Source organism: Heteronotia binoei, chromosome 6 (genome assembly GCF_032191835.1).
Source record: "Heteronotia binoei isolate CCM8104 ecotype False Entrance Well chromosome 6, APGP_CSIRO_Hbin_v1, whole genome shotgun sequence".
Taxonomy (NCBI): domain Eukaryota; kingdom Metazoa; phylum Chordata; class Lepidosauria; order Squamata; family Gekkonidae; genus Heteronotia; species Heteronotia binoei.
Genome location: NC_083228.1, coordinates 113,874,420 through 113,887,637, shown reverse-complemented (window position 1 = coordinate 113,887,637; position 13,218 = coordinate 113,874,420). Strand labels below are relative to the sequence as shown.

Here is a 13,218-nt window from a genome sequence, read left to right as displayed (position 1 = left end):
GAGCATGCTTAGATTATGGTAAGTAGGCAAGTATGTATGTAAGAGAACTGCAGTCTACACAATTGTGTGACAGAAAAACCACAAGTTTGTTTGTAATATGCAAATCATTTCTGATCTGTTTTTACATTACACCTAAAAAGAACTATGCAGACAATTTCATTTTGAGATGTATAGCAATGACTTGATGCAATTAAAGACTATATTTTAACTACCACTATTTTATGAGAAGAAAAACTTTGCAATATATACCCTATTTGGGGCCTCAAATATTTGGATGCATTCTTTCAAGACTGGATGCTGAGTTCACCTCTTATGTTCTTCTTTTAGTTTTCTTCCAAATAAGTGAAGCTGGAAAGGTTCATAAGGCTTTACTTTTTCACCAACAGTAACTGTCCTATAAAGCTTCCTTCCAACCTGATGCTTTTAATTCTCTGGAACTAATATAGTAACTGTTCTCCCAACAACGGAGTAAAAAAATCTCTAAAAACTGAACTTCCATATCAACTACCCTTCCATGATGAGGAGGATACTCTGCTAGGCTTGGGCTTTCCTTGCCATGATCCCTGGCAAAAAATAGGTTGCTCTTTTCATTGGCAACAGGGAAGAAGGACCCACCACTCCGGTCTGGAAACTTCCACAGCTGCTCAAGCAAGAATCAGCCATGTCTGCCTTTAATGACTCCTTATAATAAACCTATGTGAAGCCGGAGGGGAAAATAGACAAGCAGGAAGAACAATGGACATAAACAAGACCAAGCAACAGTAGAGCAACAAGAGTGCTGCCAGTGGAACACCCCAGCTTCAGTGGGTCCAGATCCATAGCCAGAAAATTTGGGGTGGAGGGGCCCGGGAGTGGAAAAATTTGGTGGGGGGGCACAGGTGTTGCTCTCTCACTATCCAGCTTTCTGTCTCTCTGCTGCTGTCTGTCCCCCTCTCTCTTATGCTGCCTTTCTGCCACTCTCTCACTCTGCCCCCGTCTTTTGCACTGGCGTTCTCTCTCTCTCCCGGCCGCTCTCTTTCTCTGTCCCCCTGTCTTTCACTCTGGCATTCTCTCTCTCTCGCTTGGCTGCTCTCTTACTCTGTTCCTGTCTTTCGTGCTGCTATTCTCTCTCTGTCTTTCTGCTGCTCTCCCCCTCGCTGATCCTGGAGGCCCTCCAACAGAGGGGTCCTACATATGGAAGGTGGGGTGTTAATAGAGCGGCTGGGCCCCCCAGGCCCTTCCGTAGCTCTGGGCCTGAGTGGGTCTTCCTTCTCATCAAGAAGGAACCTTCATGATGAAGTCCAGTACCTCATTCTCTCAAGAGGAAGATACATTTGGAACATCACAAAATACACTTGGGATGTTATGATATGAAGCTACTGGCAGTTAGGAGTGAAACAGATGAGTGCTAATCAAAAGAAACAGTCAAATTAGGCCACCTGTTGTAAGATTTTCCACTCCAATATCAACTCAGTCAACAGTGGCAGAATTTATCTTGTAGTGCAGATGCCAGTCTAGCCACCAGAGTATGGATCACTAGAATCTTGGGGAGGGAAAAAATAATTTTTTCAGTTTGTCCTTCCTGGAGACAACTGTTAGTGGACCCTGCCCATTGCTCTTGAATTTCCTCAGTAAAGAAGGAAAAGGGAACACTGAACTTAAATATCTGCCCATGGGCTTCACCTTCTTCCTGGGGATCTTAGTTTTTCTATTTGGGGACTAAGAACGTAAGGATTTTCAAGTCTCTGTGAAATAAGGGAGAAAATTCTTCCTGGGTGAGGAGCCCATGTGATTGTTTCCGCTGCTTCTTCAAATCTTCCATCTTCAAATAACTCACTCTCCTCTTCACCTTTCTCTACCTCAGAGTCTTCCGAATCAATGGTGAAATCCCTGTCTTCAAACCTGTAGCCTGAAGAGACGGGCAACTTCATCTTAGTGGGGAGAGACCTCTTGCTGGATGCCTTAGTCAGCAACGATGGGACTTGGGGGCCATGAACAGTCCCTTACAAAATTGGTTTCTGGAGGGAAATGTGTCAGAAATAAAGCACAGAACTTCACTTTGCCTCTCTCTCAAGACTTGGGAAGAATATTTCCTTTTTCTCAATTTCCTTGAAGAAATGTTCCACATAAGCCCAAATCCAGGAAGCACAACAAAGGGCTGTTTGCTCCCTTTTTTGTCCATTTGTTCAAGAGCCTTCAGAGCCCAACACCTCATCACCATGGCAGCCTCAACTGACTGTGAGCTTTAAGTTTTTGGGACCTGAACAGACCACCTAGGCTGTCCAGTGATGGACTCAGCTTTGATGCCCAAACACAAAACAGCCTCCTTGTCCTCTGAACTGGACACAATGCAAGCTACAGCCTTCCCCCAGAGTTCTGTTGGACAGATGGGCTAGCAGGACTGCCTGCTCTACTGCCTAGGTATTACTACCATGAAAAAGGGAACAATCCTTTTTAAAAAATGGGGAGAGGTAAACAGAGAGGAAAAGCGTTACCAATGGGTAAAATCTTGAAGCTCTCACAATCCATGTCAGAGGCTAGAACAACTAACTGAAGGAGCTTGAAAAATCAGAGTTCCCCAACATGGTGCCCATGGGCACCCAGGGACACCTTCCCTGGTTTTTATGAAGTGGACAGGGCCATGTAGAGCTTCTGTCCAGCAGGGCTTCTGACTGGCCACTGGAGAGCTGATTAGCTGAGAAGATTTTTAAGAAGTTTCTTTGGTAGCAAGTATGCTGTGTGTTTGCAAGAATACATTTTAAAATAATGTGTTCATTTAAAAAGGTATCCTGTTAAACAGTGTTTCTATCTGAAATGTTGAAGAGTTACTATCAGGTGGGATCACACGAGAGATTTGGTGCAGCAGTATCCCAGTTCTGAAAAAGCTGGCTGCCTTTGATCTGAGCTAATGCATTCACACAGCTCCCACTATGCTGCCAGGAGAGGCACCAGCTGCACATGCGTAAGAGGAGCATTCATACTGCTCATGTGTGCATGGGGGCGTGAATCATGCACCTGGTCATTCATACAGCTGGGAAACATGCCCTACATACATTTTACAGGTTTGCTAATGGGAGGTTCTTAGTAGCAATTTAAGTTCCCAGTCCATCCTAAGACAAGGTAGATATGGCCGGGATTTGGGGGGCAGGTGTGTGCGTAATTGTGAACATTACATATGAATGGGAGGTGTTGGCTAGGTCAGGCCAAATCTCTCATGTGGTAGTAGAGTCATGAGTGAGCTCACTCCCTGAGGTCTGAGTTACCAATGGGTAAAAATGAAGCTCTGCCTCATTTGGCAGTTATTCTGTGGCTGCATCCACCATCCAGTGCTAAAATGCCAAAGGTACCCACAGGCTCAAAAAGGTTGGGGATGTCTGAGTTAGGTCTAGCATGAAACAAGTATAGTTTGCAAACATTTTCATGCCACAAGATTCTTAAGATGTTCACGTTTGTGGTATAGCTGCAGACTGCAGTTCATCTGAGAAGAACTGCAATTTATTTAATAGCTGAAAACAAACTGTTACTTTTATCAATCTTAGTAATTTAATTCTTAGATGATCAGAAAGAATCCAGCATGACCTTGAGATTTCATGTTATCTTAACAGCCATGGGCATATTCCTATATTGAGGTCAAGACAGTGGTACCAGCCAAATCTTCAAAGCAAATACATAGATCTTTCTGGACTCAAACAAGCCAGATGGTTCTCATCCAGCCTCCAGGGTTTCTCAAGCTTGGCGTTATCTGTCAGATAGCCATATCTCCACTGTAAGAGAGATATTCATAAAGCTGCGTGTCATCTGCATAATGTGGGCATTGCAGCTGATATCATCCCACTATGTCCCTTAGGGGATACATGTAAATATTAAAACAGGTTCAGAAGGGGGGGGAAATGCTTAAAGGAGCCTACAAATCAAAACTTCCTGAAGAGAACATTTTTTTGCTATTGTGACTTGAGATTGGTGAGATTCTGTTTATTCTTGCCATAAGAGCCTAGTAGTTCATCAGCACATTTCCACTTATAATGCAAAGGATGTTATATATACTCCAACAACAGCATTCCACATTATTGAGGTACATCACCTTCACCTAAGGGAAGAGGGAATAAGGGAAAGAGAAGTACTGGCTGACAGCTGAAAGGCAATACACTGCATTGGGGACAAGTCTAGACATATGGTTTAGAATTGTGGGAAAGAGCAACTGGCCAGCTAACAACCTCCTCCCCACCCTAAAGAGATGCATAATTTAGGACAAGAGATCTCCCAAGAATACCATCTCTTCACCTTGGATTAACCTCATCCACACCCAGCCTCACTTCCCCCTCACCCATTTACCCTAATTAAGCAACACTTAACACATTATTCACAAAACCTGGTAACTTTTCCTATCTGGTGCTTACGGGGTCATCGAACACTATTAACATCTATAGTTCATCTCAAGTAAACCCATCAAGCTTCTCCCAAATCATTGTCCATCTCCAAAGAAACTGTCAAGTTATTGTTTCTGGGGCCAATATGTCATCTTGAACCAGGGAGCGTTTTGCCCTATAAAATACTGCATCCTGCTCCATAGCACAGTGTGTGTGTTCCCGGTGCCATACCTCACAACCCCAAACCCATTTATGTCCTCTCTTCTTCACTCCGTGGAACTACTGCTGCCTCCACAGACCTCTTTCTTCAAGATGGGTAATTACAGCCTCCCATTTCCTCTCTGATTTCCTCTTAGCTTTGTATTTTATTTGTGTGTTTTGTTCTCCTATTTCTCTTTTATCTCTCTTTCTAACTAAATATTGGTAGAGAATCCAAGTTACCCTCTAAACATAAGAACATAAGAGAAGTCATGTTGGATCAGGCCAATGGCCCATCCAGTCCAACACTCTGTGTCACACAGCAGCAAAAAAAAAAACACACTCTGTCTCCTCAAAGCATATTTCCCCAACTAAATAGGAGACTGCCTATTTGGGTAAAGATACAAGTAAGGAAAGGGTATGAAGCTTAAAGGGGAAAAAATGAATATAGTCACAAAAAGACAAGTAACAACCCAGGAAGCATAACCCAGTGGCAGTGCAAGACTCAGGGGAAACAGAGGAGGGGCACTGCAAGGTGTTAGAAAGTGAAAACCTTCAGCTAATTAAACAGTGGTCCATCAGCATTTCTAGGACATCAAATCATCTGGAAGACCAATCAACATGGTGACAGTGGAGGGCCACAGATGAAATGGGGTGAAAAGGGAAAGAAGGCAGAGGAGGCATTCAACAAAAGCAAGAAGCTGCTGTGGCAGCATGTGCAGGAGTCAAGGAAAAGAAAGGTATGGCAGTCCTAGCTAGAAAGGAAGGTAGAGGCTTGCAATTGCTCTCCTGCTCAAACACAGCCTTGCTTTGCCCTTATTTTCATACTTATTCAACCATTACAGATCTCACGGATGTTTTACATATGATTGTATGCCCCATACAAAAAAGTATCAAACACTGAAAACAAAATCAGATTTATTTCACCCCACTAGAGCAAGCCAAATTGAGGGTCATCCAGGAAATCCAAGTAGACTGGGTCAGAAATAGAAAACTATTTCAGTCTAAAAATATGCATCTAAAAAGTGAGGAGGCTTGAAATCTAAATACAACCTGTAAGGTTGTTAGACATGCTATTGACATAAACAAAGCTGAACACATGACCATGAAACAGGAGAGTTCAGTGTCGTGGGTCAGCCAAATTCAGCAGAACAAAAGGATGCAGAGGACTCATCTGAGGAAAAGGGGGTCAGCATACCTGATCCAAGCCCACTGCCAGTGGCAGAGGTATTGCAGGAGGAAGCAGTATCTGTGGGGCTAGATACAGATTCTTAGCCAGGCACCAGTACACTGGCTCCTCAGCTTCCTATCCCTGGGCTGGCAGCAGTTGCCAGTCAGTTCGCACCCTGCCCCATCACCAGAGCCTTGGCAATGCCATCAGAAGAATAGAAGAGACCTTCAAGCCAGAAGGCGCAGCACCCACCTAGCAGCACAGCACTGGCCCAATTTTAACAAGGATGAGTGCTTACAGGAGCAGGACTGAGGCAGCCAGCAGGTGCATGATGCAGTACAGGTAGTTAGCAGTGTGGGGCTTAAAAGCAACAGAGAAGGCAGTAGATGTGTGGAAGCAACTCTTCTGTTAGCTATTGACCTTGCTGCCTATATTTTGGATGGATTACCTCATCTCTGACCTTGGCCTGTAGCACAGAAACCTTGTTCTTGGATTCTCCTTCAGACCTGAAGTCTTGAGTGCTGCCTCACTGGTGCCTCAGCCTTGGAGCTATATTTTGACCCCTGACCGAGCAGCAAACTCCAGGTGCTTACTGTGTGCCAGCAGCCAGGACATTCAGAATTTATTTATTTATATATTCAATTTTACACCGCCCTCTCCTGCCAAGTGGGGCTCAGGGTGGTACACAACATAACAATTGATACAAAAGAAATATAATTTTAAACCATATAATCAGTACTACAAAAACAAAGGAGGAGTCAAGTTGACTCCTACTTTGTTCTACTGCTTCAGAGCAACACAGCTGCCCACTTGGATCTATCTCAGTACTACTAAAAGATGAAGATAAAAATCCAGAAAGGGTCACTCGTGGGGACAGTGGAAGATGGGAGTGCCACAAAATGCAACCATCACTGTCCTTAATCAGCTCAGTTCATGTTTTCAAAACTGACCAGATTCCTGAGTCCCAATTCAGGTTTCAGAACAGCTTTAGCAAAGCAGTTAATCACAAATGTGAGTGGAAAGATTCATGCCAGGTACAAGTACAAAAGTCACCAGCAGATCAAATGCATTGCTGGACAACCACTTCAGCATTTCATAACGCTACATGTTAGAGACTTCTAATAAGTACTCTTAAGAGGATTACTAAATTTTATCTCCTGGAATGGTATTCTAATGTTTTATTAGTTGAAAATTGATGCCATTTTTAGCCCTGAATCCAGTAAGGGAGATCTGGGGAGAGCATTAACAGTCATGAAGGAAGAAAGATGGACCAGAAAGGATTCAACTGAAACATTAATTTTTAATTTCCCTTCAAAATCTTGCATATATACAGCACTGTACAAATGCCTGCTGGACCATGTGCAAAGAACTGACAGCAGACACCTTCCATTCTACTATTGTCTCACTGCCCCCTCCAACCCCAAGTTGTATAGATGGTGTCAAGCACTCATAAAGCACCTGATCATGAGCACCAGATGAAAGATGCCAAGGCCAATACCTGGGATTTATTTTACAGTTTATATGCCGCTCCTTCAGTCCAGCAGAATGTAGGATCACGATGTGAACTATACTTGCTGAATAATTTAAAGTCACATCTATAAACATATCCAATCCTCAATATGACTTCATTTGTTTACCTCTTTTCATATGAATGTGAGTGAAACTGAAGATCTCGAGATCTTGACCTCGATTTTCTTCCAGATTTCTTACGGCTGTAAGATCTGCTATCCGAAGAGCTACTTGAAGATGACCTCCTACGATGTTTCTTTTTTCTTCTGCTTCTGGACTCTTCTTCAGTGTCTGATGAACGGCGACCCATTCTAAGAAGCTAACGTTCAAAAGGATAAAAACACTGTAGAGAAATCAAATGCCACCTTATAATTATAGATGTAAGCTAACACCTCATGTGCACACAGAACTCCTTACACTTAGGGGGAGGGGTTTTAGCACTTAATTTTTTATAAAGAGACAATACTGAAGATATAAAAACATACTTCTGTCAGTGATATCATGCAGTGCACTTTATTTACATATTTATTTATACCATGCTTCTCTCTTCAGTGCTATCTCACATGCCATCACATATCCAACAAAGACAAAGGCATACACACAGTATATGCACAGAGAAATATGTCAATTAACAGATATTCCCTTAAACAATTCACCTGAAACAGAACCTTGTTTCTAATAGACCTAGCACAAAGAGTAGGATGGGGGAGCTGGAAAAAAAATGTACAGATGAGAGCCCCAAGTAAAGCAAACAAAATTCAGGTGGGTAGCTATGCTGGTCTGAAGCAGCAGAACAAAGTTTGAATCGAGGGGCACCTTAAAGATCAATGAAGATTTTATTTAAGATATCCTCTCACATGAAAGCTTATCCCTTGAATAAAACTTTGTTGGTCTTAAAGGTGACAGTGGACTCAAAGTCTGTAGAGCAAAAATAAGCCTTGGAAATCAGGACCATTCAACTATTATGTCATAAAACTATCAATCATTTCAGTCATGGACTAGCATAACAAAAAATACATTAAAACAGTGGCTGTAAGAATAGATGTACAGTTTTCCATTAAGAGAGACAAAAAAACAAATATGTGAGGATGATCTGGCTGTGACATCTGTCACCTCATTAATGTCCAAGGGTTGATTTGGCTGATCTGGCTGGTTAGCCAGGTATCCCCTTCCTGACTCACAGTTGCATGTGTGTCCCACATGAAGCTGTGCACTTGACAGAAGATGACCATCCCAGATAGGAGTACAACATTCTTCCGTCAAGAGTATATGATAACTGCAGTCCCCTGTTAGAATCTGAAGTTAAAATCTCCAGACATTTGCAAAAGAACGTAAGGTAGTCAAGCATAAAATAATGTAAACAAAGTCAGTTTTTAATTCAAAACCTAGTAGAGGTTTAATCTAGGATCACAAAATTTTGTGACTGAACTCCAAAATAATTATTTTAATTATATATGCATACATAAAGGTATACATGCCCTGACCTGGATAGCCCAAGCTAGCCCAGTTTCATCAAATCTCACAAGACAAACAGGATCAGCCCTAGCTAATATTTGGATGGGACTCTACCAAGGAAGTCCAGGGTCACAATGCAGTGGCAGGCAATGGCAAGCCATTTCTTAATGTCTCTTGCCTTGAAAGCTCTATGAGACTGCCATATCAAGTGCAACCTGACAGCACTTTCTACCACCACCAATAATTATATTGGACTAAGCTAGTTGCTTATATCATTACATTTACTTTTTAGAATAGCAGATGATTTTAAATATCATGAAACTTCCCAATCTTAGATCAGGTGCATATTTTGCAAATTTGGGCCCTTTAATGCAACACAGGGAGAAAGAATCAGAGACTTTTTAACACACAGCATAAGATTCCTTGGACGTTCTAAGAATGCTTCTAGACAACTATTTTTTCCCCACTGATTCAGCATACCAGAGTTCAAGGACTAACTTCCAGCTAAGTGTGGATATGAGCAGATCTAAGAGAACCAGGATTTTTTTGGAAACTCAGATAAAAGACCTGCCTACTGGCCATCTCCCCACATTATGCTATGTACTGCCTCACAGAGTGGAAGCAAAATTCCTTCAAGATGATGAAGGGGTTGAGGATGTACTGATGATCCCACAGTTGAGATGTAAAAAAAATATGTATTCCACTGTCGCAATACTATTGGGGAAAGGGTGGGGACAACACAATACATTTGACTTCCCCTCTCCTTTTAGAAGCACTGAAAGGAGAATGGAAAGAAGGAAATGATCCAATTATGTGGGTTCAAAACTAGAGGTCCTTGGAACAAATGTAAACAAAGAGGTGTAGTGCGGTTCCCAAATGCTAACTTAAAACTAGGCCTTGAATTCAGCAGGAGCTCACAAGAGCACAGCTCCTGAACCTTTCTGATGGTTCCCCCTCCTCCTCCCCACCTTGTCTATTGAATAGTAGGTACTGCTGCATAACAATCCTAGATGAGCACCACCTATTTTTCTACAAAACGGCCCCTGCTTAAAACTATTCATTCTGAGTTACACCACTGCGCTATCAGTCAATACTGGTTACTCTGACCAGCAGCAATTCTTTGTCTTTCACACCACCTATTTCCCGATCCTTTAAGCTGGAGATGCTACTTGATTGAACATAAGACCTTCTGCACACAAAGAGGATGCTTGCTACTGTATCACGGCTCCTCCCCAACGAAAAGAGACAGCGAGCTTGAACAAAATGCAAATTTTGCTAACAGCAGATACTAACACACCACGTGGGGGTAGTGTTTGAGTTAGGAGCCCGCAATCCCAGGATGCTGATTCCCCAGGACAAACAACTAGTGACCAGGGCGTCAAACTATGTCCTCACTCGGCATTATTTGATGAGAGGCGGAGAAGGGTCTTCCCTAGACAAGGAAGTAAGAAACGCTGGCCAAGGTGGTCTCGGCTTCTGTGAAAATGTTGCGTCGAATCGGTAGATTCGGCACTTCGCGACTAGGAATGCAGCTCTACAACAGAAGTTACATCTATATGAGATCTCCATTCTGGCCAATTCTAAAGCCTATCGAGAGCCAGCTTTCCGGGGGAAGGGTGACAGGCACTTAAGCCCGAAACTGAGGATTCGGATTGCTTCCTAGAAGGAAGAAATGCGGGTTATCAACACGGGCCTCTTCCTCCTCACCCCCGCTCCTCCCACCCGTAGATAGGCCTGCGACAGGAAGAAATAATCACCTTTCCTCTAAAGGCTCTGGCAACGGTGGCGAAGAGGAGCAGCGAGCCGAGCCCTCCGGTTTGCAGACCTCCCTTTCAATACCGGTGAAGGCGAGGGGTGTTTCCTTGCAACAAGGCAGTAGCTAACGAGCAAGTGCGGGGCGTACTCTAAACCGCCGCCCTTTCGCAACTGCGACCACCGCTGCCAGCCGCGGCCTAGGCTTCTATTGAGACTCAAAGGTCACAGCACTGCTGTAACCATGGCAACTCCGACCCACCGGCCGGTTTACCTTCGAATCCGCCAAAAGCCACCCCACTGCCGAGCTTCCGTAGTTTGAGCTCAGCGCCTTCCTCCTCCAGAGCAACAGCAAGGCCTTGCTAAGCTATCCCAGATCTCATCTATACAACACGCAGCCAAGGCAATAGAGTGCCGAAAGCATCGATTGGAAGGGTAGTCTGTTCTGCACTGGGTCGGCATGTTCATGGATTTTGGGGATGTATTCCTTTCTCTTCAAGGCAATGTTGCTGGCAACACACACAAAAAAGGAGCTTTTACTAATGCTTTATTTTTTTTAAAAAAAAATGCAGTGCTATTGACGCTCTTTCTTTATTGCCTACTTTCTCCCCACCAACACCTCTTTCAACTATCACCCCCAGGAAAAACTGAGGCGGGGGGTGGGGGGGGAACAAACCCGAATAAATCACAGAGTTCTGTCTGTGTAAAGTGCGCTATGATTAAAATCGCAATGATTTATTTGCAAATTGCTTTAAAAACGCTGCAATTTCCCTTCCCGGGAAATGATGGGCTTTCTGAGGTTAGGACGGTGCAAATTAGTTTCCCAGTTGAGACGAGGGGTTGAGATCGCGGGAGGAGGGGAGGAGAGAAGGCCAGTTGCAGAAGGCGAGGAGGAAAAATTTATCGTTTTTCATTTAAGCCAGGAGTAATTAAAGAAGCTCCCTATTTCCTGGATTCCAAGCTCCATTGACGTTTTCCTCCCCCTCTAAGGCGAGGAAATCATCTCTCCCTTTTTTTATACTATAAAGACGAGAAGGCGCTTTTTGTCTGGGGGAGTGAAGTCGCCCCCGCTGCACTGCGCCGGCTGGTGGGCCAAGGAATAGGCCTTTGCTCGTGCGGCCTGGCTAGCAAACGTAGCGGTGTTTCTTCAGAGCCCTGTAATACCATTCCACGGGCCCAGAAAGGGCTCGAGGGAGGTCGAGGGACGGTGCAACAGCTTGATCTCTCCGGGCCCTTCACTCCCACTAGCGGAGATCGGCTTCTCTGGTGACGCCTTCCCCTGCAGCCTGGAACTTGGCCGCCCAAGAGCCGATCCATCACCGGGCTTTCGCGGCGACCCGAAACTTGCGAGTGTGGCGCTCCAGGGCCGAGCTGATTGGGCTGGGGGGGGACAGGCCCTCCGTGCGGGCCAGACTTTGGCTTTTCGCTTCGGGCATCGATTGCGCCCGAGTGACCGTGGGGAGCCGCGTTTGGTCCACGCGTGGGGATTCTTCTCAATGACACCAAAGCCTCGCAAACCCTTCTTTTTCAAAAGCCAAAAAATGTGACCACTTCGACAATTTTGTAAAAGAAAATCATGCTAATATATAGGAATCTGCTCCATCGTCAGTGCAAACTCGGTTGCTGCATGTTGGCCATGGACGCGCATCCTCCACCTGGAAAAACCTTTCTGGTTCGTCCAACTCTTGGTTTTGGTTCGTCCAACTCTTGGTTTTGTGTCCCTCTGAAGTGGACCAAACCAAATTGACCAAATGGTCTTACAATGAAGCCCTTGATTAAAACGCGCACATGAGACCACCCCCACCCCCTTCGTGGTTTTGAAACAATCGGGTCGTCTCAGGGAGCCCGAGAAGCCAGTGGCGCCTGAATCCCAACGGCGTCGCTGAAAAGTTAAAAGTCCCCTGGAATCCAACGAGGCCGATATCCAAGCGAGGTTTTCGGTCCTGGTGTGAAGAGTTTAGGAACGCTTTCGCCCTACTTCGGTGCATCAGAATAATTCCCTGCTTTGTGTGTGTGTGTGCGCGCGCGCGTGTTTAACCTACATGGCCTTCAGCAATTTCCTCCCAGTCAATAGAACATGCCAGTAATAATTCCGCCGCTTTTCCTGCAGTCCAATACTTTTGTACCACAATATTGTCAATTGAAATCTGAACAGGCTAAAAGAGGGTGGGATAAGAGAATTATAGGGAGCCAACACACGAGCTGCAGCTACTCTGTTTGCCTCCAAATGTTTTGTAAGATTTTCAATTATTGCAGCGTGCGATGCTCAAGTCGCTCCTTAGAGTAGCCCGCTCTTCTATTCACTCTTCTTTGGGAGGGGAAGAAACCAGGCGTAAACAATTAGGCATCTCTCCTCCCAGAGCGTCAAAACTCTGTATCTTAAACAGTCCAACAGCCTATCAATTTTACAGGCCGGAAAGTAATGAGTTTAAACAATGGGGGGGGGGGGGGAAGAGAGACAAATTAGCTATTAAAGATCTGAGTCGAGTTTCACTGCGAGTCCTCTTAGTCGGATGGGGGGGGCGAGCGAGAGGAAGGGATTCGAAGGGGCAGCCCCATCCTAATTATGTTTACTCGGAAGTAAGTTCCGCTCGGTTCCATCGGATTCACAACCCACTGCCTGAAACTTGGAAGTCAGTTCAGTGCAACTCAAGGGGATCTCGGAAGTGCAATTTGTGTCACAACCGTCAAGGTGTCTACTCATAAGTGCCACTAAATCCAGTGAAATTGGTCCCAAAACCCAACATGCTCACGACCACAGTTTTAAGTTAAGGGCTTTGCTGTGTT

At 44.6% G+C, this 13,218-nt stretch overlaps 1 protein-coding gene across 2 annotated transcripts in view; it reads right to left on the bottom strand.

Annotated features, from left to right (window-relative positions):
- RSRC1 (arginine and serine rich coiled-coil 1) overlaps positions 1–10,839 on the bottom strand; it is a 284,862-nt gene extending 274,023 nt beyond the window's left edge. Inside the window, exons 1-2 of one of the 2 annotated variants that reach the window (XM_060242387.1) lie at positions 10,437–10,839; positions 7,353–7,543 (exon numbers count right to left, since the gene is read on the bottom strand). In XM_060242387.1, coding sequence (XP_060098370.1) covers positions 7,353–7,534 — 182 coding nt within the window. In that variant the 5' untranslated portion in view covers positions 7,535–7,543; positions 10,437–10,839. The remainder of the gene's footprint in view (positions 1–7,352; positions 7,544–10,436) is intronic. The other variant, XM_060242388.1, reaches the window with a different exon arrangement.
- Between the last annotated feature and the right edge of the window lie 2,379 nt (positions 10,840–13,218).